At 41.6% G+C, this 27,828-nt stretch overlaps 2 protein-coding genes across 2 annotated transcripts; both read right to left on the reverse strand.

Annotated features, from left to right (window-relative positions):
- Positions 1-1,301: 1,301 nt before the first annotated feature.
- Positions 1,302-27,828, reverse strand: LOC129149408 (zinc finger protein 791-like). The gene is made up of 4 exons (XM_054717403.1): positions 27,805-27,828; positions 5,251-5,377; positions 4,764-4,824; positions 1,302-1,423 (listed from the first exon to the last, which is right to left on the reverse strand). The coding sequence occupies exons 1-4, from the start codon at positions 27,805-27,807 to the stop codon at positions 1,306-1,308; spliced, it is 309 nt and encodes a 102-aa protein (XP_054573378.1). The 5' UTR covers positions 27,808-27,828; the 3' UTR covers positions 1,302-1,305.
- Positions 1,761-3,920, reverse strand: LOC129149498 (zinc finger protein 14-like). The gene is made up of 3 exons (XM_054717984.1): positions 3,713-3,920; positions 2,419-3,250; positions 1,761-2,337 (listed from the first exon to the last, which is right to left on the reverse strand). Exons 1-3 carry the CDS (start codon positions 3,918-3,920, stop codon positions 1,761-1,763), a joined length of 1,617 nt encoding a protein of 538 aa, XP_054573959.1.

Here is a 27,828-nt window from a genome sequence, read left to right on the forward strand (position 1 = left end):
GCTAAAAGAAACACAGAAACCAAACATGAAAATAATTCACATGGGACTCTACAGTGAGTACGTACAAATATATAACAAATACTTATTAACTAAAATAATAGTGCATTTCAAGTGCTGTTAAAAATTAAAAAAAGAATTAATATCTGTGTAGGGCCTATTCATTCAATACCTGTTAGGGCACATTACTGGGTATAACAGGGTCAATCCCTGGACAGGCACATGAGAAGACAACTATGTTTCTCACATCGATATTTCTCTCCACTACTCTCTCTCTCCCTTCCTCACTCCAAAAAATCAATTTAAAAAACTAACAAAGAATGAGTACTGATAATGAGCAAATATGTAAAAAGTTTATAGAACTTTAATGCTGTGAGTTTTGGGAAGTATATGACTTAATTTGCAGTAGGCTTATATGTACCAGTTAGTTACACTAACAGGATTTCTTTTCAGTGTAGTTTTCAAACTACTTTGGAAGTATTTGTTAAAATTTTAAAGTTTATTTTCATTGTAAATTATACAGTGTACATTCTCACATGGTATTGTGGGGATATGAGGCAACTGGAAGGTTTCCTACATTTTTACGTTCAACACAATTCTCAACTTTGAGTTTTTTTCATGAACTTTCCAAGGAAGAGGGACAGCTGAAGGCTTTACCTCCTTCTCTATATGTATGCACTATTTTTCCAGGTGCATTCTCACATGTCTAAGAAAGGCTCTCCCACATTCCTTATGTTCATACACTTATTCTTGGGTGTGAGTCCCTTCATGATTTTGTGAAGAACTAGGATGGCCAAAAGCTCTTCTACAATCTTTACATGACAGGCCTTCTCTTCAGTGAGTTCTTTCATCCTTTACAATAAACTGGAAGAAATGAATGCTTTCTAACCCTCTTACATTTCTAGGGTCCATCCCCAATATGGATAATCGTTCATGATGGCACAGCTGAGTGATTAATGAAGGCACTTCCCTATTCTCTACATTAACAGTTTATCAATAGGATTTGCTTTCACACGTCTATTAAAATTAGTTCAGCCGAAACCAGTTTGGCTCAGTGGATAAAGCGTCAGCCTGCGGACTGAAAGGTCCCAGGTTCGATTCTGGTCAAGGGCACGTACGTTGGTTGCGGGCACATCCCCAATAGGGGGCGTGCAGGAGGCGGCTGATCGATGCTTCTCTCTCATGGATGTTTCTGACTCTCTATCTCTCTCCCTTCCTCTCTGTAAAAAATCAATAAAATATATAAAAACAAACAAACGAAGAAAAACTAGTTAAAAAGCTGAAGGTTTTACCATATTCCTTGCATTGCTATGCTTTCTCTCCACTATGAGAGCTTTTGAGAATTTGAAAGGATCTGGGATGACTATAGGTTTCCTCACATTGCTTGCATTCATAGGGTTTCTCCCCAGTATACATTTCATGATATCTATAAGAGAAAAGGGAATAAAAAAGAGGTTTACCTCATTCCTTATTCGAGGCTTCTTTCCATCATTTGTTCTTTTATATCTTCGAAGATGTGAGGTACAACAGAAGGTTTTCCCACATTGCTTACATTCATAAGGTTTAACCCCATCATGAGTTTTTTTCATGTCTTTAAAGATGTGTGAGCAAACTGAAGTTTTTATTCACACTGTTTACATTTATACGGTTTTTCCTTATTATGAGTTCTTTCTTGACTTGACAGGGAATGTGTATAAGAGAAAAGCTTTACCACATTGCTTACATTCATAGGGTTTTTCCCTGGTAGGAGTTCTTTTATGATGTTAGAGAGAAAACAGATAATAGAAACCTTTATCACAATGCTTATATTCATAGCATTTTATCCCAGTATGAGTTCTTTCATGACGACGGAGGTAAGTTCGTTGAGAGAAATCTTTTCCACAATGCTTACATTCATAGGGTTTCTCCCCAGTATGCATTCTTTCATGACTTCTAAGCAAAGAAGGATAAAGGAAAGTTTTACCACATTCCTTACATTCATGAGGCTTCTTTCCATCATGATTTCTTTTATGTGTTGCAAGAGAATTGGGAGAACAGAAGGTTTTCCCACATTGCTTACATTCATAGGGTTTCTCCCCAGTATGCATCCTTTCATGATTTCTAAGAAGAATGGGATGTCTGAAAGCTTTCCCACATTGCTTACATTCATAGGGTTTTTCCTTATTATGAGTTCTTTCATGACATTGGAGGGAAGATAGATAAGAGAAAGCTTTACCACAATGGTTACATTTATAGGGTTTTTCCCCAGTATGCATTCTTTCATGAATTCTAAGGAAAGAGGGGTAAAGGAAAGTTTTACCACATTCCTTACATTCATGAGGCTTCTTTCCGTCATGATTTCTTTCAGGTGTTGCAAGGGAACTGGGAGAACTGAAGGCTTCCCCACATTGCTTATATTCATAGGGTTTCTCCCCATTATGCATTCTTTCATGATTACTAAGAAAAGTGGAATGTCTGAAAACTTTCCCACATTGTTTACATTCATAGGATTTCTCCCTAGTATGCATTCTTTCATGATTTCTAAGATATGTAGAATATCTAAAAGCTTTCCCACATTGCTTACATTCATAAGGTTTTCGCACAGTATGAATTTTTTCATGATTTCTAAGAGAGATGGAATATCTGAAAGCTTTCCCACATTGCTTACACTCATACACTTTCTCCACAATATGTGTTCTTTCATGATTGCTAAGAGATTTGGAACAACTAAAAGTCTTACCACATTGCTTACATTCATAGGGTTTTTCCTTATTATGAGTTCTTTCATGACTTTGGAGGGAACGTGTATAAAAGAAAGCTTTCCCACATTGCTTACATTCATAGGGTTTTTCCCCAGTATGAATTCTTTCATGACGACGGAGGGAAGTTCGATGAAAGAAATCTTTACCACAATGCTTACATTCATAGGGTTTTTCCCCAGTATGAGTTTTTTCATGAATTCTAAGTGAATAGTGATAAAGGAAAGTTTTACCACATTCCTTACATTCATAAGGCTTCTTTCCAGCATGATTTCTTTTATGTTTTCCAAGAGAGCCGAGAGAACTGAAGGTTTTGCCACATTGCTTACATTCATAGAAGTTTTCCTTATTATGAGCTTTTACATGACATCGGAAGGAAGTTGGATGAAAGAAAGCTTTCCCACATTGCTTACATTCATAGGGTTTTTCCCCAGTATGTCTTCTTTCATGAATTCTAAGTAAAGAGGGATAACGGAAAGTTTTATCACATTCCTTACATTCATGAGGCTGCTTTCTAGCCTGACTTCTTTTATGTTTTCGAAGAGAGGTGAGCCAACTGAAGACGTTCCCACATTCATAAGGTTTCTCACCAGTGTGTGTTCTTTCCTGATTTCTAAGAGAAGTGGAGCTGAAAGCTTTTCCAGATTTCTGACATTGATAGGGTTTTTCTGCAGTGAGCGCTCTTTCATTTTCTCCAGAGTACGTGGGAGATCTGAAAGCTTTGCTATGTTGCTTACTTTGATATGGTTTCTCTCCACTATGAGTGTTTTTGTGAAGTTTAAGGAAAATGAGACGACTAAAGCATTTCCCACATTGCTTACACTCATATGGTTTCCCACCAATATGCATTCTTTCATGATTTTTAAGGAAAGCTGAATAGTGGAAAGCTTTCCCACTGGGGCTGCCTTCATGACTTTGAATATGTTGGTGAGTCTTGAAAGCTTTCTCAGGTTCCTTATATTTATAAAGGTTTTCTTCATATTCCTGACACAGGTAAAGTTTGGGTCCAATGTGAGAGCTCAGATGGTTATTCAAGGATAAATAATGCATGAAGATTTGCCTACACAACCTGGATTTAGGTTGTTTTATTTCAGGAATTTCTTTCTTTTCATTATTATTTGGAATCTGGATGAAGTTTTCTCTGCATTGACTACCATCCTTCCTTGTACAGAGTCTCTCTACCATATGACTGCTGTAAAAATCAGAAGCATATTATTAATACTCTGTTAAGGATTTAATATTTATTAGTAGCATGACAATGATATTTTTACCATTTTCAAAGAAAGGGTGGAGTTTCTGAATATTCCATTTTTTCAAAGTAGATATCTTAAAACTTCTGATATAGGCTGGATCATAGATATTATGAAAACACTTATATTCATTAATTGTACTTCTGTATATTGTTTCCAAATGGAATTATTTTTTATACACTAAACATCTAGGTCATATTTCAGAAAAACCATTTTGATGAGATAATTCTAAGAACCAATATATTTAAAACAGGGCTGATACAATTGGATTATCTGTTTTAAAGATTCTTTTGTGGACTGGGCCGATATGGCTCAGTGGTTCAGGATGAAACCACACACCAGGGGCTTAACGGTTCAATTCTCTGAAAGGGAACATGGCCAGACTGCAGATATTAAATCCAGTACAGGGCATGCAGGAAGCAGTCTATTGATTTTTCTATCTCTCCCTCTCACCTCCAGATACGAAAATCAAGAAAAACATATTTTGCACTACCAGCGAAGCTCAGTGGTTGAGCACTGACCTCTGAACCAGGTGGTCATATTCAATTTCTGGTCAGGGCACATTGCCAAGTTCTGGACATGATTCTGAATGTGGGGCATGCAGGAGGCAGCCATCCATAATTCTCTCTCATCATTGATGTTTCTCTTTCTCCTTCTTTCTACCTCTTTGAAATAAATTTTTAAAATATTAAAATATAAATAAATAAATAAATACCTATTTAAAAAAATACACACAAAAAAAATGCTCTTAATGCTTTGTCATGTCAATGAGACTCACCTAAGATTCATCCCATAATTTTCATACTGATCTTCACTGTCATGGTTGTCACATTGTTCTTCTAAAATACATGTTAGAAAAAGCATTAAAAACTATTAAAGAATATAAAAATGGTTAGATTTTAGGTACAAAATGAACTATAATCATTCCTGGTTTAATTAACAATGTACTCCCTTTCCATATTTCAGTTCTTGAAACAGCATTAATGAGCAAGCAACACTAGTTTTCTAATTGCCTAAGTAACAAGTAATTGCAGGCAAGAATTGCTCTGCCTTTTACCGTCAACCTATGAACTGGTATAAACCAGGAGGTCACAGGTCAATTTCCAGTAGGACTGGTTTGCAGGCTAGATCCCCAGTGTGAGGCACACAGGAGGTACCCAATCAGTGATTCTCTCTCATCATTGATTTTTCTCTCATTCTCTCCCTCTCTTTCCTCTCTAAATCAATAAAAATATATTTTTTTAAAAAGAATTTGTGATACCTACCTATTGATGCCAGGTTCCAGAAGGTTTCCAGCATCACATCTGTGTAGAGTTTCTTCCGGGTGGGATCCAGGAAAGCCCACTCCTCCATGGTGAACTCCACATTAACATCCTCAAAGGCCACTGAGTCCTAAAACATCCCACATATGCATATAGGAGAATGGGTGAGACAGACAGCACTGGGAACTTATAATTCATAAGAAGTTCACATAGGACACGTGGTCCCCAACATTCAGTATATGACTTGATTGTAGTAAGACTATTATTAATTTGCCAAACTCACTTCCTCAAAAACACATGGAATTTGATATGATTTTACTGTGATCACTTCAAGTCTTCATTGCTCTCTAATGTCAGGGTAAAGAACACCTTGAACAACTTCTATATTAATACATTAAAATACTTCTATTTTAAGCCCATCAATTCCTTGTGAGAAAACTCATCCCCATTATAACCACCATTTGATGCAGCAGTCCATGAAGCATACTGTCATGTGTGCATAAAGTTTTAGTGACTGTGAATACAATAAAGGCCTGGTAGCTTTCTCTTCTATTCTCATCACCAAACAGGAGAGGCCAGGTGGTGTGTGAAAATTCCAATTAGAACAAAATGTACTTGGCCATATTGACCTGACATACTCCAGATTATTAGAAGTAGTCAGATATCCCTGAATGAATGAAAATATTCTCGTGGAGGAGTATGAATGATCAATTGTTTTTATATTATTTGTTAGTAACTCAGTTTGACCTTCTTTTGCCTCTCTCATTTCATGGAGATAGAACGTTAGAGTTAGAGCTCAGGCATGAGCAAGACAGGGCAACTTAGCCCTCTACAAAAGTCCTCTACTCATGAGCCTGAGGGTTACTTCATGCTGATTTATAGGACACATAGACACGTATATTGAAATCGTAAGATCACACTCAAAAGAAGTCTTTCTGGCAATTGTGACCCTCTTACTGGGGCCTGGACCTTGAGGAACAATTTAAGACTTGGCATGTACAAGGGCCTTTATTGATGTCTGCAATATTTTCATGTTGAAATGAGTTTCACCTGAAACTAATACAAAATAAAATAAAATGTAAACTGTAATTGGAATGTAAACTATAAATGGAAGTATAGATGGTGTTTACATAGAGAAAAAATTAATATAATTAAAATGTCCATACTACCCAAAGCAATCTATAGCTTCAATGCAATTCCTATCAAGATACCCATGATGAAACTCACATAACTAGAACAAATATTCAAACATTTTAAATAGACCACAAAACGCCATAATAGCAACAGCAATTTGAGAAAGAAGAACAAGTGTGGATGAATCACACTACCTAATATCCAACTGTACTACAAGGCCATAGTAATCAAAACAGCATGGTCCTGGCCTAAAAACAGCATATAAATCAGTGGAATGGAACAGAGAGCCTAGACATAAACCCATGCCTTTATGGTCATGGAATACTTGATAAAGGAGGCGAGAATACACATTAAACTAAAGATAGTATCCTGTATAATAATAAGGCTAATATGGAAATTGTCCCTGGGAGTTTGATTGACCAGGAGTTCCACAGCTTGCTATGACGTGCACTAACCACCAGAGGTCGGCACAAAACATGGCGGGTGTAGGGGACTTGGCGTTAGCAGCGGGTGGCAGTGGAAGGAGTGCCGGCCTGATGGGCCCGATGAGAGCGGGACTGCTACAGGATGGTGCAGTAGGTGAGCGGGCAGCGCCAGGCCAAGGTGGATGCAAGTGGGAGCCCCAAAAATCCCGCAGGTTGCCCCACAGATGGGGACAGGCGGTAATGGTGGGGGTTGGTTTCGGCAAGCAGATGGTGCCAGGCCAATGCGGGTGGGAGCAGGGCCCCTGATGGCCCCGCTGTTTGCACCATAGATGGCAACAATATATAACAGTGCTTTAACAGTTCTGAAAAGCAAATGGTGCACGGTTACAAGGAAACAATTAAAGGGGCCTTTTGCAGACTATTATAACTTACTAGAGGCCTGGTGCATGAAAATTCATGCACTGGAGGGGGGGGGTCCCTCAGACCAGCCTGCCCCTTCTCACAGTCCGGGAGCCCTCAGGGGCAGGAGGCAACCTGGAGATCAGGGGAAGGCGACGCCCCCATCATACCTCTGCTGCTGCCACTGCCCGCAGAGCAAGCCTCAGACGGCTCTGGTTACCTGAGGCTTGGGCGACCCTGGACAGCTGGGCAGCTGCCATCCCAGGCTTGTCTGTGCCTCAGGCTGGCCAGGGGTGTCTTGGGTGCTAAGGGAACTGGGGGAATCCAGAGGCAGGTGCTCGGAGCAGCCGGACCCACCTGGGGGCAGGTCTGGCCATGCTGAGCATATGCTGCCCTGGCAAGGCTGAGGGGACTGGGCGCTGCCATCTTGTGGCTGTGGGAGCCACCATCTTTAAGGGTGTGACAGTCAATTAGCATATTCCATCCTAATTGGCTGTGGGCGCCTCCATCTCGTGATAGTTAATTAGCATATTCCCTCTTTATTAGATAAGATGACCCTTGGTTCCCTGATGCTGGAACATTAGACCTTGTTCTCTAGGAAAAAGCAGGTAGAAATTTAAAGAGAAATCAGGCCCAGGGAAAACAAGTGCCTTTGTCATCTTTAATTATGTGGGCTCTTGATCGAGCTGCACTATGCCCACTTCATATTGAGGATCAAAAGCCTACAGAACACCAGGAGGATTTTCCCCGCCCCCTCCTCCTGAAGTAGAGCCTGAAAAGCCGATAATACCAAAGGCCCACAATCCTCCGCCTCCAGTGTGGGAAGGCTCATCACCTAAACCCTCAGTTATGGGATCATGTGTCAGGCAAGCTATGTTAGAAGGAGAGCTTTTGGCTTGCCCATTTACGCAAAATGCAAGGTAATTGGATACATGAACCACTCTCATTTAATACTTTTAAAGAAATAAGGGTAAGTATGAGAGAAAATGGGGCTAACAGTCGATTTACCAAAGGATTTCTTCATGCCTCCTTGTCTGAAAATTACCATAAGATGCCTTTGGACAGGTAGATTTTGGCCAAATGAACTCTGAACTGCAGTCAATATTTAATTTTTAGAGCAGAATATGATGAGATCTGTGAACAACAGGCTGCTTGTGGTGTTTACTGGTGACCTCACCTGGGAGCTCTCCGGGCCGCATTCTGGCTCTAAGTCCCAGGCACTGTAACACATCGGAAAGATCCATGAAAAGGACTCTGATTCAGTAAGTCTTGTCTGTGGGTTATGCGTGCCTGTAAATATTGTCCATAGAGTGTGTCTGTTGATTGTTGTTTTTTGTCTTTGTTGTTTGGTTTAATTGGTTTAAGGATGGGGCTTATTTCACTTTGCTAGAGGCCCCAGCTACCTGTGGTAGGCTGAAAACCTGGAACTTCCCAGCAGCTGCCAAGAATTCTTATCTTGGGGACCCTTCCTGCTCTCCCTGTAAGTCATCAGCCATTATCTAGTGACAGTCATTATCTAGTGAAAGTTCTTATCTGTCTGTAATGTAACTTGGTTACTGATGTTTTTTGCTTGCTTTCTTATCTTTGGGGGACTTTACTTTGCTGTTTTATGAACACAGGGAATCCTCTGTCTCTGCTGTTTGGGCTTTGTGCCACTCAGAACCCATTTGCTGTGATGGGTCAGTGTGAGATAAGATTCTAAGGCTAATGTCCCAGTGCACTCTTTTACGAGTACCCATTTATTGACCATAGGATTTTTTTCTGTTTCTGTTTTTAACAACTCTATTATTATTATTATTATTATTATTATTATTTTGTAAATACCTTTTTGTTTATTTAAAAGAGGAAAGGAGAGGAAGAGAGATAGGAACATCAGTGACAAGAGAGAATCATTCATTGGCTGCCTCCGGCATATTGGACTGAGACCGCAACCCAGGCCTGGGCCCTTGACTGGAATCAATACTGGGACTCTTTGGTCCACAGGCCAATGCTCCATCCACTGAGCCAAACTGGCTAGGACAATATCTCTTCTTATAAGTAAGACTTCATGTTGTTAGACTACTCAGAGAGATAAAATATGGGAAATAATTATGTAAGCCCCTCAAGTCTTTCTCCTAGGAGGATTAGACCTGTATTAGTGCCTTCCAGCAAGGTGCAGAAATAGCAGTAGGGGGCCACTCCCATTTTTGTAAAACAAAAACAAAAACATTAAAGCCACTAAAGGCCAGTGAGTAATCTCTGTTACAAAATTTGCCAAGAAAATGCCTTGGGTAATAATAATTGGCTTTAAAATCTCAAAAGTAGTTACGGTAAAATAAATAAAATGAAGGGTATATGAGAAAGGTTTATCAGGGGTAATTATATATGCCTGAACAGTTTTCCAAAGTCTTTGGTAACTTGAAACATTGGATTTTGCTGGATTAAATAGTAAAAATTATTAAATATCTAGGTATTTTGAAATAACAGGATACTGAAATATTAATCTGAATTTTCCTCTTATGGAGAATTTAGAGGATAAATTTGAAGCTGTTAATGAATAAGTCTTGTATTTTATTTGAAGCAGTTCTTAAAACGAGAATGTATTGCTCATCTGAGGAATGTTAATTACTAATATGCTACAGTGAAAACACCAAAAAACATTCAAACACATAGAGGCTAAAGAGCATAATATTAAACAATGACTGGGTTACCAAAGAGATCAAGAAAGAAATCAAAAACTTCCTGAAACAAATGAAAATGAACACACAACAACCCAAAATCTCTGGGACACAGCAAAAGATGGCCTAAGAGAGAAGTTCATAGCATTATAGGCATACGTCAAAAAACAAGAAAAATGAACAATAAACTATTGAACATTACCACTTTTAGAACTAGAAAGAGTACAATAAGAAAAGTCCAGAGTAAGTGGAAGGAAGGAAATAAGAAAGATTACAGCAGAAACAAGCTACATAGAGACCAAAAAAAACAAACAAAGAAAAACAATACAAAAAAAATGTAATGAAACCAAGAGCGTGTTCTTTGAAAGGATAAACAAAATTGATAAACTGTTAGTCAGACTAATCAAGAAACAAAGAGAGAGGACCTAAATAACTAAAACCAAAAACGAAAGTGGAGAAGTAACCAACAACATCATAGAAATACAAAGGATTGTAAGAAAATACTATGAACAACTATATGACAACAAGCTGGACAATGTCATTGAAATGGACAAATTCCTAAAAAAATACCACCTCCTAAAACTGAATCAGAAGGAATCAGAAAACCTGAATAGGCCAATAACAACTGATAAAATGGAAGTAGTAATTAAAAAACTCCCATCTAACAAAAGCCCAGGTCTGGATGGCTTCACAGGGGAGTTCTTCTTCAATCAAAGAACTAACACCTTTACTCCTCAAACTATTTCAGAAAATCCAAAAGGAAGGAACATTTCCAAACTCTTTTTATGAGGCCAGCATTATCCTAATTCCAAAAGTAGATAAAGACACTACAAAGATAGAGAATTACAAGCCAATATTTCTGATGAACATAGATGATAAATCCTCAACAAAATATCAGCAAATTGCAACCAGCAATATCTTAAAAAGATCATACACCATGACCAAGTGGGATTTATTCCAGGCTGGGACAATATTCACAAATCAATAAACATGATACATTACATAAACAAATTGAAAGACAAAACTCACATGATCATATCAATAGATGCAGAAAAAGCATTTAACAAAATCCAACACCCAGTTTTGATAAAACCTCTCAACAAAGTGGGAATAGAGAGAGCATATCTCAACATGATAAAGGCCATATAGGACAAACGTACAGCCAACATCATACTCAATGGGCAAAAATAAATTGTTTTGCAATCAAAGCATGGTTCCAACTGACCTGGAAACAAGACAGGGATGTCTGCTTTCACTACTCTTATTCAACATTAGTGGCCTGGTGCACAAAATTCATGCACATTAAAAGGGAATTAACTAGAGGAAATATTTTAATATTACTATTTGCCTTTTTTCTATAATAGAAATGTCAGAGATGAAAGAAAATTGGTAATATGTATATGAAAATCTACCTCCTGTCAGAGTCTGGGGTGCAGCGCAGGACTCAGAGCCAAGTCTCCGCCCACCCACACATGTTTTGAAATCACGTGAGACCCAGACCCGGCCTGTCCACCCCCATTGGATGAGATCCACACCTAGCTGGCCCCACCCCCATCAAGCCGTGCCAAATGGGGGGTGCAGCCTAAGGTCCCCTGGCCTGGCGCCAGGGCATGGGGCATGGCCTAAGGTCCCCTGTCAAGCATCACCAGGCAGGGGATGCAGCCTCAGGTCCCTGCTGAGTGCTCGTTAAAGCTCGTCATGGGAATTCGGCCTCCACTGTGTGCATAGCCATCTTGTGACAGTCAATTTGCATATTCCCTCTTTACTAGATAGGATAGTTCTGGAAGTCCTAGTCACACTGTTCAGACAAGTAGAAGAAATAAAAAGCATTCAAATTGGAAACAAGGAAGTAAAACTCTCATTATTCGCAGAAGACCCTAAAGACTCCACTAAAACACTCCTAGATTTAATCAATGAATTTGGCAAGGTACCAGGATACAAAATCAAAACCCAAAAACTGATGGTTTGTTTATACACCAACAATGAATTCTCAGAAAGAGAAACTAAACAAACAATCCTATTTACCTTGGCAACAAAGGAAATAAAGGTACTTAGGAATAAACTTAACCAAGCAGGCAAAAGACCTGTACTCGGAAAACTACAGGACGTGGAATAAAAAGGTAGAAGATGTAACCAAGTGGAAGAATATACTATGTTCATGGACTGGTAGAATTAACATCATTAAAATGTCCTTACTATCCAAGACAATCTACAGAGTCAATGAAATTCCATTAAACTACCAATGTCATATTTCATGGAGCTAGAACAAATACTCCAAAAATTTATATGGAATCAAAAAAGACCCCGAATAGCTGCAGCAATTTTGAGAAAGAAAAACAAAGTCAGAGGAATCATAACACGAGATTTCAAGTTATACTACAAAGCCACCAAAATGAAAACAGCCTGGTACTGGCACAAGAACGGGCATATAGATCAATGGAACAGAACATCAATGGAACATAACAGAGAACCAAGAAATCGAACCAAGCCATTATGCTCCATTAATATTTGACAAAGGTGGCCAGAGCATACAATGAAGTCAAGAGAGTCTCTTCAATAAACGTTGCTGGGAAAATTGTACAGACACATGCAAAAGAAATGAAACTAGACCACCAACTTACACCATACACAAGAATAAACTCAAAATGGATAAAAGACTTAAATTCAATGTAAGTCATGAAACCATAAAAACCCTAGAAGAAACCATAGGCAGCAAAATCTGAGACATCTCTCGTAACAGTATGTTTATAGACACATCTCCTAAGACAAAGGAAACAAAGGAAAAAATTAACAAATTGGACTTCATCAAAATATAAATCTTCTGCACAGCAAAAGAAACCATCAATAAAACGAAAAGGGAGCCCACTCTATGGGAGAACATATTTAGCAATAATACATCTAATAAAGGGTTAGTATCCAAAATATATAAAGAACTCATACAACTTAACAGAAGGAAGACAAACAATCCAATATAAAAAGATGGCCAAGAGACATATAAAAAAATGTTCAGGGGAAGACAAAATGGCGGTGGAATAGACAGACATGTCCTGAGCCTTGTGCCATAGCAGATAGATTGAGCAACTGAAACAAATAACATCCACTCCGAATTGGCGAAGGAGACTTATGAGACAATTTGCAGCCGGGAAGGACAGAGGACCCCTGGAGGAAGGTAAAATCAAGAATCTGGGCAGGAGAGATCTGCCAGAACTGAGCCCAGAGGGTCAGAGGGAAACGGCACTGCACCGCACCAAGCTGCGTCCCTTGGGACAGGCACAGTGTCTGACTGTGGAAGGGAGGTCCGCAGGACTGCTGGTGGCAGGGGATTCTTGATCTGGGTCCACAGTCATGAAAGACTGAGCCCAGGGGGGGGGGGGGGAGGCATCCTGAAGGGCTGACCAGACCGCACAGTGCCAGCAGGAGAGGGGCTCACAGAGGTATAGTCTTTCCCCTCTCTATGGCCTGTGGGTTTTTTCACTGAACCTAGTTCATAGGACCTTTAGAATACCGGCACTCACTGTGTCTGAGGTTCAGGAGAAGGTGCGCCTGGTGAGAGCCTGGGGAGAGGAGGAGGTCCAGGAGAAGTGGAAGCAAGTCTGGCGCTCAGTTATACCTGAGCCCAGGACCTGGGCAGCCATTTTGATCTGAAGAGATAGCCCCTCCCTCCAGTCTGCAGGCAACCAATAAAGCCACACCCAGAATACACAAAGGATTTTTTAAAAATCTGAATAGTCCCTGAGAGTCCATAGGGACTGGCCCAAAGAGAGGCCTTCAGTCCCAGTAACAGGAAATTGAGAAACCGCACACAATACAGAAGACTGGGATCTTAATTCAGCCAAAGCAACGACACTTTACTTTTTAATTTTAATTTTATTTTATTATTTTGTTATCTTTTTTCTTCTTTTTTGTTTTCCTTTTTTAGTTTGTTGCTTTATTTTCTATTTCTTTTCACATTTTTCCATCATTCAATGTTATTTTGGTTTTTTTTAATCTTTTATACCATTTTTAAGTCAAATTTTTTATAAATTTATTATTATTTTATTCTCATTCTCTTTCTTCTTATCTGTTCATCCTCTTTCTACTTCCTCTATACTGAACTGAGGTCCTCCACATAGTCATCCAATTCTTAACCATATTTTCTGTATATGAGCTCAGTCTCTACAGATTCTGCCCCCACCCTCTTTCCTGGGTGTTTGGTGTTTGCATATATATATATTTTTTTGTGGCTTATATATATATTTTGTTCTGTGGTGTTTCTTCCTCATATATGTACATTCTCCTTTTTCTTTTTCGTTTCTTATCTTCTTTTCTCTCTTCTATATCAATTGTGCTCTCTTTTCTCTCCCCTAATTCTCTTTACGCAGGTGGTCACTTATATTGGGGTTACTGGTGTCATGAGTACATTTGTGTTTTGTTCCCTCTGTGTCATGTCTTGTCGAGGTGAATTTTATCCTGTCTGGCCAATGTGCTAGAGTGAGCCACATAACCAGACACCTGGAGAGGAAACTCCATCCATGAACGGGTCAATAACACTCCAGACCCAACTACAGAGGTAGGAAGAAGGCGGCAGTGAGGGAGAGAGCATAAACAAGCGAGGGAACAAAAGAGGAGTGTGTGGTCGTGTGGGGTGTGTGTGTTTGTATGCGAGTGAGGCACAGTAAGATCCCACAGGACCTCTGGGGGCAGACTAACCAGGCTCACCTAACTAGGCAGTCTCTGCTACCATTGCAAACAGTACTGAAAGGCTGGCTCTTAATCAGAGGGCTTGCCTTTTTGAAGGGGAGAGCTTTTGCAAATGGGAGCCCAGCCTCACCTCCACCCAGGCTGCCCTCAGATAACACCTGACTCTACAGCCATCCCTGCCAGGGACCTGCTACCTCAGCTGTGATACCACGGTCACCGAGTCTCCAGCCACCCTGGGTGCAGGCTCCTGTGAGTTCTGAAGCGCGCTCCCCTTTGGCCAGCCCAACGCTTTAACCAAGGGCACTGGGACCATGTAAGCAGCCCATCCACGTCCGAGGAGCAGCAGCTGCACAAGGAGCCCACCCAGGACCGAGGAGTGGCAGCCCCACACAGCCTGCCCCGTCTGAGAAGCAGCAGCTGCACACAGCCTGCACCCTGCAACCATCCAAGGAGCAGCTGCACGAGCAACCTGCCTCCATCTGAGGAGCAGCAGCCACACGAGCAGCCTGCCCCCATCTGAGGGACAACAGCTGTGTGAGCAGCCTGTCCCTTTCTGAGGAGCAGCAGCTCTGCGAGCAGGCCCCCATTCGAGGAGCAGCAGCCGCCCAAGCAACCCACCCCGGTCCCAGGAGCAGCAGCCACATAAGCAGACCACCCACATCTGAGAAGTGTCAGCCTGCACCGGTCCAAGGAGCAGCAGCTGGATGAGCAGGCAGCAGCCAGATGAGCGGCCCACACCCGTCCAAGGAGCAGCAGCTACATGTGCAGCTCACTCCTGTCCGAAGAGCAGCAGCCACACAAACAGCCCATCCGCTGTCCAAGGAGCAGTATCTGCACGAGCACCCTGTCCCTATCCAAGGAGCAGCAGCTACGCGAGCAGTCCGCCCCCATACGAGGAGCAGCAGCCCTGCGAGCAACCTACCCCTGTCCAAGGAGCAGTAGCCTCACGAGCAGCCCGCCCTGTATGAGGAGCAGCAGCCCTGCAAGCAACCTGCCCTGTCCAAGGAGCAGTAGCCTCACAAGCAGCCCCCTCTGTACAAGGAGCAGCAGCCACATGCAGCCCGCCCCTGTATGAGGAGCAGCAGCCCTGCGAACACCCTGTCCCTGTCCTAGGAGCAGCAGCTGCACGAGCAGACTCCCCACACCAGACAGAGGAGCCACCACTGCTGTGGACAGCACCCATCAGAGGAGCTGCTGCCAAATGAGGAGCCACTGCCACCCAAGGAGCAGCCCCTGAACAATTCGACATCTAGATCTGTCGGTGAGATAAAAAATGGGTAGACAACCCCCAGAGGAAAGAAAAGGAAGTGGCGCCAGAAAAACAGCTAAGTGAAACAGAGGCATGCAATATGTCAGAAAAATAATTCAGAATAAGGGTCATACAGGTCATAAACCGGATAAATAAAAAAATCAACAACTTATGTAAGAAACAAGAAGAAATGAAGAGTGATATAACTGAAAGAAAAAACATCATGGAAAGTTTCAACAGTAGACTAGGAGAAGCAGAGGACTGAATTAGTGAATTAAAAGACAGGGAAGCAAAACACACCCAAACGGAACTGCAATTGCAGAAAAAAAATTAAGAAAGGAGGAGAGCCTAAGGAAGCTATGGGACAACATGAAATGAAGCAACATACGAATAAAAGGGGTGCCAGAACAACAGGAATAGGAACAAGGATTAGAAAACCTATTTGAAGAAATCATGTCAGAAAACTTCCCTGACATGGGGAAAAAAAGGTCACACAAGCATAGAGATTCCCAAACAGGATGAACCCAAAAAGACCCACACCAAGACACAACATAATTACAATGGCAAATGTTTAGGACAAAGAGAGAATCTTAAAGGCTGCAAGAGAGAGACAGAAAGTTACGTACAAGGGATCTCCCATTAGATTATCAAATGATTTCTCAAAAGAAACACATCAGGCCAGAAAAGAATGGAAGGAAATTTACAAAGTGATGCAAAGCAAGGGACTTAATCCAAGAATATTCTACCCAACAAGGCTGTCATTCAAAATTGAAGAGAAAATAAGGAGCTTCACAGATAAAAAAAAAAAAAAAAAAAGGCTAAGGGAGTTTATCACTACCAAGCCAGCAATGCAAGAAATGCTAAAGGGACTGCTATAAAAAGGTGGAATAAAAAGGTAAGAAGGAACACAGGCACAAAAAATAAAAATGGCTACAAACAAGTACGTATCAATAATAACTTTAAATGTAAACTGACTAAATGCTCCAATCAAAAGACATCGAGTGGCTGAATGGATAAAAAAAAACATGATGCATATATATGCTGTCTACAAGAGATCCACCTTAGAACAAGGGACTCACACAGACTGAAAGTGAAGGGATGGAAAAATATCTTTCAGGCAAATGGAAATGAAAAAAAAAAAAAAGCAGGGGTAGCAATACTTATATCTGACAAAATAGACCTCAAAGTGAAGGCCATAACAAGAGATAAGGAAGGTCACTTCATAATACTAAAGAGATCAATTCAACAAGAGGATATAACCCTGATAAACATGCAACCAATGCAGGAACACCCAAGTACATAAAAAAAAAAAAAATCCTGGAAGATATCAAGGGAGAGATAGGCAACAATACAATCATAGTAGGGGACTTCAATACACCACTGACATCACTCGATAAATCCTCTAGACAAAAAATCAGCAAAGAAACAGAAATGACTCACTACATCAGATGGACTTAATTAACATCTTCAGAACATTTCACCCCAAAGCCAGAGGATATACGTTCTTCTCAAGTGCACATGGGACATTTTAAAAAACAGACCACATATTAGGTCATAAGCAAAGTCTCCACAAATTCAAGAAGATTGAAATCATATCAAGCATCTTCTTAGACCACAATGGCATAACATTAGAAATAAAATACAATAAAAACAATCAAAAAATTCAAACACTTGGAGCTGAATAGCATACTATTAAACAATGATTGGGTTACCAAAGAGAACAAAGAAGAAATTTAAAACATCCTGGAAACTAGTGACAATAAAAACACAACCATCCAAAATCTATTGGAGACAATGAAAGCAGTCCTGAGGGGAAGGTTATAACTCTACAGACCTACCTCAAAAAAACAAGAAAAAATGGTAGTAAATCATCTAACTCTAGAACTTAAAGAATTAGAGAGAGAGCAACAAGAAAAGCTCAGAGTGAGCAGAAGGAAGGAGATAATAAAAATCAGAGCAGAAATAAATGACACAGAGACCAAAAAAACAATTCAGAAGATCAATGAAACCAAGAGCTGGTTCTTTGAAAGGATAAACAAGATTGATGAACCTCTAGCCAGGCTCACCAAGAAGCAAAGAGAGAGGACCCAAATAAACAAAATCAGAAATGAAAGAGGTGAGATCGAGAGAAACCAAGATGGCGGCATAGATAAACACCTGAAATTGCTGCCTCGCACAACCACTTCAAAAGTGCAACTAAAAGACATAACGGACATCATCCAGAACCACAGATAGATTGGCTGAGTGGAAATTCTACAACTAGAAGGAAAGAGAAAAGCATACTGAGACTCAGAGGATGTGCGGAAGTGAAGTGCAGAGCAATGGAGGCACGAGCGCGGAAAGGGCTAGCAACTGAGGACGCGGTTGTGTTTTTCAATCTGGAGGGAGACACAAGCTCCCGACTGCTCTGAACTCCAGTTCCGGGCGAGACTCTGGGGACACAGACTCATACTGGGAGAAACTGGACTGTCGGATTTGGGCAGAACTTGAGGACGGCTTTCTCTCAGAGGTGCCTGCAGCGATTACCAAGGGACACTGAGACCCAGGGGCCTCTTAAGGGCTGAGGATCAGCCATAGCTGTTTGCTCCGCCCTGCTAATTTCCTGTATATAGCCCAGTGGTTGGCAAACTGATTAGTCAACAGAGCCAAATATCAACAGTACAATGATTGAAACTTCTTTTGAGAGGCAAATTTTTAAAACTTAAACTTCTTCTAACACCACTTCTTCAAAATAGACTTGCCCAGGCTGTGGTATTTTGTGGAAGAGCCACACTCAAGGGGCCAAAGAGCCACATGTGGCTCTTGAGCCACAGTTTGCCGACCACTGGCCTTTGCAATCTAAAATTATCTAACAAACTGCAGGTGGGTCAGAGAGACCCAGAACATCCAAAAGAAGGGCCAAGGCCCCACAGCAGCTTGCATTGCTTCACAGCTGGGGCTCATCAGGGCACCTTCAAATCCAGAACAAGAAGAGGAATCTACAGATCTCTCCGTAGCTTATGCTTGGTGGCCTCAGGCAGAGGCTAAATTAGTACCTCTTCAGATATCCAAGAGCCAGTGTACCCAGTGGTCAGAGTGAGACCATCAGATTACAACTCCTCAGATCAATAAGGGACATGCTCAGGGGGCAGACTCAGTGAGCACAAAAGTCCCACTGAAGCAAGTCTTGCCCCATAAGGGTGTCTCCAGCACAGAAGTTCTCCCATCATAGACACAGCTGATTCTCACAACCAATTGGCCTGGAGGCCAATTCCTCCCAGTGATACCAACAGCAATCAAGGCTTAAATACAACAAGACTGTGCACACAGCCCACAAACGGGTGCACCAAGAGTGTCCACCTCAGGTAACTGGGGAGGCTAAGCCATTGGGCCCTATAGGACACCTAGCACACAAAGCCACTCTATCAATACAGGGAAGCAGCCAAAATGCAGAGACAATGAAACAGGTCACAAATGAAATAAATGGAGGAAAGAAAACTACTGGATATAGAGTTCAAAATCATGGTTATAATGTTTTTCAAGAATTTTCTAGAAACCGCCAATAAATTTAGCAAGACCCTCGAGGATATGAGAAAGGACCAACTAGAAATTAAGCATAGACTGACTGAAATAAAAAAATATATATACACAGATTCAACAGCAGACAAGAGGATCACAAGAATCAAGTCAAAGATTTGAAATATGAAAAAGCAAAAAACACCCAACCGGAAAAGCGAAAAGAAAAAAATATATATATGAAGATAGTGTAAGGAGCCTCTGGGACAACTTCAAGTGTACCAACATCCGAATTATTGGGGTGCAAGAAGAAGAGAGAGAGCAAGATATTGAAAACCTACTTGAAGACATAATGACAGAAAACTTCCCCTACCTGGTGAAAGAAATAGACTTACAAGTCCAGGAAGCACAGAGAACTCCAAACAAAAGGAACCCAAAGAGGACCACACCAAGACACATCATAATTAAAATGCCAAGGGCAAAAGACAAAGAGAGAATATTAAAAGCAGCAAGAGAAAAACAGTTACCTACAAGGGAGTATCCATACAATTGTCAGCTGATTTCTCAACAGAAATGTTCTCTATCCTCTCTGTAAAAAATCAATAAAATATATTTTTTTAAAAAGAGAAAGAATACCTTTCAGCATTTCATATAATACTGGTTTGGCAGTAATAATTCTTTTCAATTATTACAGAAACAAATGTAATAATCTGAACAATAAAGATTTATTAAAAAATAAATTTTTTAAAATGAAACAGGCCAGAAGGGAGTGGCAAGAAATATTCAAAGTGATGAATAGTAAGAACTACAACCAAGATTACTTTACACAGCAAAGCTATCATTCAGAATTGAAGTTCAGATAAAGAGCTTCACAGATAAGAAAAAGCTAAAAGAGTTCATCACCGCCAAATGAGCATTATATGAAATGCTTAAAGGTATTCTCTTTTTAAAAAAATGTATTTTATTGGTTTTTTACATAGAGGAAGGGAGAGGGATAGAGAGTTGGAAACATCGATGACAGAGAACATCGATCAGCTGCCTCCTGCACACACCTCCTACTGGGGATATACCCGCAACTAAGGTACATGCCCTTGACCGGAATCGAACCTGGGACCTTTCAGTCTGCAGGCCGACACCCTATCCACTGAGCCAAACCAGTTAGAGCCTGAAACAAACCGGTTAGGGCTGAAAGGTATTCTTTAAGAAGAGGAAGAAGAAGAAAAAGGTAAAGATAAAAATTATGAACAACAAATACACATCTATCAACAAGTGAATCTAAAAATCAAGTGAATAAAAAAATCTGATGAACAGAAATAACTGATGAATATAATAGAATCAGGGGCATAGCATGGGAGTGGACTGACAATTCTCGGGGGGAAAAGGTGGTGGGGGTGCAGGAACAGACTGGACAAAAATTGTACACCTATGGATGGGGACAGTGGGGCAGGGTTAGGGCAGAGGGTGGGTTGCTAACCGGGTGGAGGGGAGCTATGGGGGGAAAAAAGAGGAACAACTGTAATAATCTGAACAATAAAGATTTATTAAAAAATAAATAAAATATTTTTAAAAAATGAAAGAGGTGAAATAACAACTGACCCCACAGAAATACAAAGGATTGTTAAAAATACTATCAACAACTCTAATCCAACAAACTAGACAACATGGAAAGGTATCCAAATTGGAAAAGAAGAAGTAAAACGGTCCTTATTCGCAGATGACATGATACTGTACATAGATAACCCTAAAGATTCTATCAAAAAATTATTAAACTTAATAAATGAATTCGGCAATGTAGCAGGACACAAAATTAACTCCAAGAAATCTATGGCATTTCTATACACCAATAGTGAACTTACAGAAAGAGAGACTAAAAAAGCAATCCCATTTACCATCACACCAAAAAAATTAAGATACCTAGGAATAAACTTAACTAAGGAGGTAAAAGACCTATACACGGAAAACTACAGGACACTGAAAAAAGAGATAGAGGAAGACATATACAGATGGAAGAACATACCATGTCCATAGATTGGTAGAATCAACATCATTAAAATGTCCATACTACCCAAATCAATCTATAGATCCAATGCACTCCCCATTAAAATACCAATGGCATACTTCACAGACCTAGAACGAACTTTCCAAAAATTCATATGGAATAAAAAAAGACCCCAAATAGCTGCAGCAATCGTGAGAAAGAAGAAAAAAAGTAGGTGGGATCTCAATACCAGATTTCAAGCTGTATTACAAAGCAGTCTGGTAGTGGCACAAAAACAGACATATAGATCAATGGAATAGAATAGAGAACTCAGAAATCAACCCAAACCACTAGGCTCAATTAATATTTGACAAAGGAGGCATGAACATACAATGGAGTCAAGACAGTCTCTTCAATAAATGGTGTTGGGAAAATTGGACAGATACATGCAAAAAAAATGAAACAAGACCACCAACTTATACCATACACAAAAATAAACTCAAAATGGATAAAGGGCTTAAACATAAGATAGAAAACTATAAAAATACTGGAGGAATCCACAGACAGCAAAATCTTAGACATATGCTGAAGCAATTTCTTCACCAATACCACTCCTAGGGCATGGAAAATAAAAGAGAAAACAAACAAATGGGACTACATCAAAATAAAAGGCTTTTACACAGCAAAAGAAACCATCCAAGAAAGCCCACTGCATGGGAGAACATATTTGCCAATGTTATCACCGATAAGGGCTTAATCCCCAACATTTACAGGGAACTCATGCAACTTAACCAAAGGAAGATAAACAATCCAATCAAAAAAGGCAAAGGACCTAAATAGACACTTTTTGAAATAGGACATTCAGAAAGCCAAGAGACATATGAAAACATGCTCAAAGTCACTTATTGTCTGAGAGATGCCTATCAAAACAGGTACCATCTCACACCTGTCAGAATGGCTATCATCAACAAATCAACAAACAAGTGCCAGAGAGGATGTGGAGAAAAAGGAACCCTCGTGCACTGCTGGTGGGAATGCAGACTGGTGCAGCCACTGTGGAGAACAGTATAGAGTTTCCTCAAAAAACTGAAAATGGAGGGAGAACCAAGATGGCGGCATAGTTAAACAACTAATCTGCTGCCTCACACAACAATTTCAAAAATACAACTAAAAGACAAAACATCTACCACCCAGAACCACGGGAAAGCTGGCTGAGTGGAAGATATACAGCTAAGAAGAGAAAGGAGCACAAACGCTGAAAAGCTGAGGTACGGAGGCACTCGAATCGGGCCGGCAGCGGGCGGTTGGGTGCGCGGCTTTTCTTCAACCCGCAGGGAGACAAGCTCCCGATCGCTCTGAAATCCAGTTTCTGGGGACACTCGGGGGACCCAGACACCTACGGGGAGAAGCTGGACTCTCGGCCATCGGGTCGGAAAGTGAGAGTGACTTTTTTGCAGTGGTGCGCCCAGCAATCATTGTTTACTGCGCTGGAGCGCGGAGCGCAGGGACTTGGAAACGTGGAAAGGCAGAGACGGCTGACGGCAGCCATCGCCATTGGCCACGCCCCAGCCTAGTGACGCCCTGAGACCCCCGCCCAGCCCTGAGGCCCCGCCCCGCACATTCTACAAACCCACCCAGGCTCCACACAGCGGCTTTTGCATATAAATGGCCTGTTCTGTGACAGCTCAACCAAATTAACTGTAGCTCTAGTCAGACTGCTCCAAATCCGCCCAAGCAAAGGAGGAGAAAACTAGCCCTTGCTGTAGCTCCTGCTGGGGGACACACAGTACACAAGGGTACACCAAGAGTGTCCACCTCAAGTAACTGGGAGGCTGACCCGTTGAACCAATAGGACACCTAGTACACAAAGCTACCCTACCAACTCAGGGAAGCAGCGAAAATGAGAAGGCAAGGAAACAGATCCCAAACCAAAGAAATGGAGGAGAACAAGCGACTGGACATAGAGTTCAAAACCACGGTTATAAGGTTTTTCAAGAATTTCATGGAAAAGGCCGATAAATTCCATGAGGACCAACTAGCAATTAAACATACACTGACTGAGATAAAAAATATTATACAGAGACCCAAAAGCAGACTAGAGGATTGCAAGAATCAACTCAAAGATTTGGAATACAAAGAGGCCAAGGACACTCCTCCAGAGAAGCATGAAGAGAAGAGAATTCAGAAAGTTGAAGATAGTGTAAGAAGCCTCTGGGACAACTTCAAGCGAACCAACATCAGAATTATGGGGGTACCAGAAGAAGAGAGAGAGCAAGATGCTGAAAACCTATTTGAAGAAATAATGAACGAAAACTTCCCCCACCTGATGAAAGAAATAGACTTACAAGTCCAGGAAGCGCACAGAACCCCAAACAAAAAGAATCCAAGGAGGACCACACCAAGACACATCATAATTAAAATGCCAAGAGCAAAAGACAAAGAGAGAATCTTACAAGCAGCAAGAGAAAAACAGTTAGTTACCTACAAGGGAGCTCCCATACGATTATCAGCTAATTTCTCAACAGAAACCATGCAGGCCAGACGGGAGTGGCAAGAAATATTCAAAGTGATGAATAGCAGGAACCTACAACCAAGACTACTCTACCCAGCAAAGTTATCATTCAGAATTGAAGGGCAGATAAAGAGCTTCACAGATAAGAAAAAGCTAAAGGAGTTCATCACCACCAAACCAGCATTATATGAAATGCTGAAAGGTATTCTTTAAAAAGAGGAAAAAGAAGAAGAAAGATAAAAATTATGAACAACAAATACATATCTATCAACAAGTGAATCTAAAAGTCAAGTGAATTAAAAATCTGAGGAACAGAATAAACTGGTGAACTTAATAGAATCAGAGGCCTAGAATGGGAGTGGATTGATAATTCTCAGGGGGAAAGGGGTGTCTGTGTGGGGAGTATGGGAAGAGACTGGACAAAAATCATACACCTATGGATAAGGACAGTGGGGGGGAGGGGGGTAGATAAGGGCAGAGGGGGGTGGGAACTGGGTGGTGGGGAGATATGTGGGGAAAAAGGAGAAACAATTGTAATCTGAACAATAAAGATTCATTTAAAAAAAAAAAAAAACTGAAAATGGAACTCCCATTTGACCCAGTGATCCCACTTCTAGGACTATATCCCAAGAAACTGGAAACATCAATCAGAAAGGATATATGCACCCCTATGTTCATAGCAGCACAATTCACCATAGCTAAGATTTGGAAACAGCCTAAGTGCCCATCAGCAGATGAGTGGATTAGAAAGCTGTGGTACATCTATACAAGGAATACTATGCTGCTATTAAAAAGAAGGAACTTTGCCCTAGCCCAGTGGTCGGCAAACTCATTAGTCAACAGAGACAAATATCAACAGTACAATGATTGAAATTTCTTTTGAGAGCCAAACTTTTTAAACTTAAACTTCTTCAAACGCCACTTCTTCAAAATAGACTCGCCCAGGCCGTGGTATTTTGTGGAAGAGCCACACTTAAGGCGCCAAAGAGCCCCATGTGGCTCGCGAGCCACAGTTTGCCGACCACGGCCCTAGCTGGTTTAGCTCAGTGGATGGAGCGTTGCCCTGTGAACTGAGAGGTCCCGGGTTCGATTCAGGTCAAGGGCACATGCCCGGGTGGTGGGCTCGATCCCCAGTGGGGGACTTGCAAGAGGCATCCAATCTATGATTCTCTCTCATCATGGATGTTTCTATCTCTCTCCCTCTTCCTTCCTCTCTGAAATTAAAAATATACACACACACACACACACACACACACACACACACACACACACACGGAACTTTTACCATTTGCAACAGCTTGGATGGACCTGGAGAGCATTATTCTAAGCGAAATAAGCCAGTCAGAGAAAGATAAATATCACATGATCTCACTCATATGTGGGATATAATGAACATAAACTGATGAACAAAAATAGATCCAGAGACTAAGAAACACTGAACAGACAGTCCAACCTCAGAAAGAAGGGAGGGGAGGGGAGAGGGGTAAGAGGTCAACCAAAGGACTTGTATGCATGCGTATTAGCATAACCAATGGACATGGACACTGGGGCGATGGGGGCTTGTCCTGGGGGCAGCAGGGGGGCAGGTGGGGGGTCAATAGGGGAAAAGAGATATATGTAGTACTTTAAACAATAAAAAGAAAAGAAAATGGTGCACGCACACACAGAGGACTATTACTGTATTACTCAGCCATTAGAAAAAGAAATTCTGCCACTTGTAACAACACATTCATGGACCTTGAGGGCAGGACGCTTTGTGAAAAAAGTCAGAAAAAGAGAAATGCCATGTGTTCTCACTTATCTGTGGAACCTTTAAAAAAACAACTCCATAAATACGCAGCAGAGATTGATGGTTGCTAGAGGTTGCAGGAGTGGTTTACCGGGGTGCGGTGGGGGTCAAATGGACGAAAGGTGTCAAAAGGTACAAACGTCCAGTTATAAGTTGCTAAGAGTAAATCTTAAAAGTTCTCTTTTCAAGAAAAAAATATTCTGTAAGTATGTATGATGAAAGATGCTAACTAGACTTATTGTGATGGTCACTTCACAATACATACACATATCAAATCATTATGCTGTACACCTGAAACTAATATAATGTATGTCATTGTAACTTATAGAAGAATAAAATCCCTTCTATAAAAAAAAAAAAAAAGATTATAGCCGAAACCGGTTTGGCTCAGTGGATAAGAGCGTCGGCCTGTGGACTGAAAGGTCCCAGGTTCGATTCCCGTCAAGGGCATGTACCTTGGTTGCAAGGCACATCCCCAGTAGGGGGTGTGCAGGAGGCAGCTAATCAATGTTTCTCTCTCATCGATGTTTCTAACTCTCTATCCCTCTCCCTTTCTCTCTGTAAAAAAATCAATAAAATATATATTTTTAAAAAAGATTACAGTGAATTTGAAAAACTGCAGTCACCTAGTGACGTCATACCCATCACAATGTCATCGGGAAATGCATTGCTCAGATGCTTATGATGATGCTGGTGTAAACAAGCTTCCTGTGCGGCCAGTCCTGTGAAAGTCCAGCACATACAGTTACGCTCACTACATAGAAACCTGATGATGATGAGCTGGTTCCTGTATTTGCTATACTATCCTCTTTATCTTTGTGAGCTTTCTACTTAGTGAAAGAAAACTTTGCTGTGAAGCAGTATGCTGTTTGATGCGGGCAGCAGCCTCAGAGGTCTTGTGTTGACTGAGCCTTTTGATTGCATCATTGCCTCCTGGGCTTGATTGAATCTGTGTTTTGTACATTTCCTGGCCTAAGTGTACAGTGTGATAAAGTCTACAGTCGTGCACAGTAACGTCCTAGGCCTTCATATTCACTCACCAATCACTGACTCCTGCAGAGCAGCCTCCAGTCCTGTAGCCCATTCAGGGTCAGTGCCCCACACGGATGTACCATTTTCTACCTTGCACACCACATTTTTACTGCACCTTTTCATAAATGCTTACTACCACTGCATTACAATTGCCTACAGTATTCAGTACAGCAGCATGTTGTACAGGTTTGCTGCCTAGGACCCACAGGCTACACCATATGGCCTAGGTGTGTAGTAGGAAACACCATGCAGGTGTGTGTAAGAGAACTGAAAACAACAAAACAGCCTCAAGATGGACTCCCCAGGTTCAGGGGTGCATGACTGTATGTACCTGCAGTTTCACCTCTCCCAGGAGTAAAATTCTAACCCAGTCACTCTGCAACTTGCTGTTCAACACTAATCTGTCTAAAAGCCTCCTGCTGTTCCTTCCCCTAAGGAAGGGTGACCCTGCCTGAGCAACACTTTCTTTTTTTTTTTTACTAATAACCTCTCAAAGCCACTTCGCTTCTGCCTGTTGTAAATGCCTTCCTATTTGAACAGCTCCTCTGAGATTATGTTTATCAGATGGGATGCTGCTCAATTCGTGGATGGGAATCAAGCCAGTTAACCTTCCACTTACTCAGCTGAATTTTGTTTTTAACCGTTTGAAAAGCACCACAAAACAAACAGCTGATAAAGATGCTGTGACTCAGAGAAGGGAAGATGGCGTTCAGGATTCGGGGGAGAGACTGGAAATGCAGGCATTGGCTGCAGAGCAGGGCCTGGGGGACAGAGGGTGGACTTGAGAGCCTGCTCCACAAACATCAAAACCCAGGAGAAAACGGGATCCTTCTGGGGAGAAAGGAGGGACAGGGGGACCCCACAGACCACAGCTCCTCCCAGGCACGAACCGCGGAGACCGAGTCCCCACTGTCCCCACTGACCCTCCCCGTGGTCACCGCACCAACTGCGGAGCCGCGGGATGTGGGTGCAGAGCTGCCCAGACTCGCTCCGCAGCCGAAGGCCCTGCCGCGGGGACAAACCGGACCCCGGGTCCCGGCTGGGCCCCGGCTGGGCCCACACTGCGAGCCCGAGGGGCCTGCGGTTTCAGCGGAGCCCCCGGGCGCCTGGGGTCCGCAGGCCCCGGACCTGACCGAGGAGAGACGGTCCCGCCCCGGCGGCTCCACCCGCCCCTCCTCCCCGTCTCCGCGCCCGGCCGCACACTCACCATTTCTGGTTTCCTGGGCCCCTG

This window comes from Eptesicus fuscus, chromosome 6, assembly GCF_027574615.1.
Source record: "Eptesicus fuscus isolate TK198812 chromosome 6, DD_ASM_mEF_20220401, whole genome shotgun sequence".
Taxonomy (NCBI): Eukaryota; Metazoa; Chordata; class Mammalia; order Chiroptera; family Vespertilionidae; genus Eptesicus; species Eptesicus fuscus.

Coding starts and splice junctions, on each gene's coding strand:
- LOC129149498 (XM_054717984.1), bottom strand. CDS start 3,920: ATGGTAGAGAGACTCTGTACAAGGAAGGATGGTAGTCAATGCAGAGAA. Junction 3,251..3,712: donor TTACCTGTGTCAGGAATATG/AAGAAAACCTTT, acceptor GAAGTCAGGCTA/GAAAGCAGCCTCATGAATGT. Junction 2,338..2,418: donor CTTAGTAATCATGAAAGAAT/GCATAATGGGGA, acceptor AACACCTGAAAG/AAATCATGACGGAAAGAAGC.
- LOC129149408 (XM_054717403.1), bottom strand. Junction 4,825..5,250: donor CTGGAACCTGGCATCAATAG/GTAGGTATCACA, acceptor CATGTATTTTAG/AAGAACAATGTGACAACCAT. Junction 1,424..4,763: donor AATTATGGGATGAATCTTAG/GTGAGTCTCATT, acceptor TTTCTCTTATAG/ATATCATGAAATGTATACTG.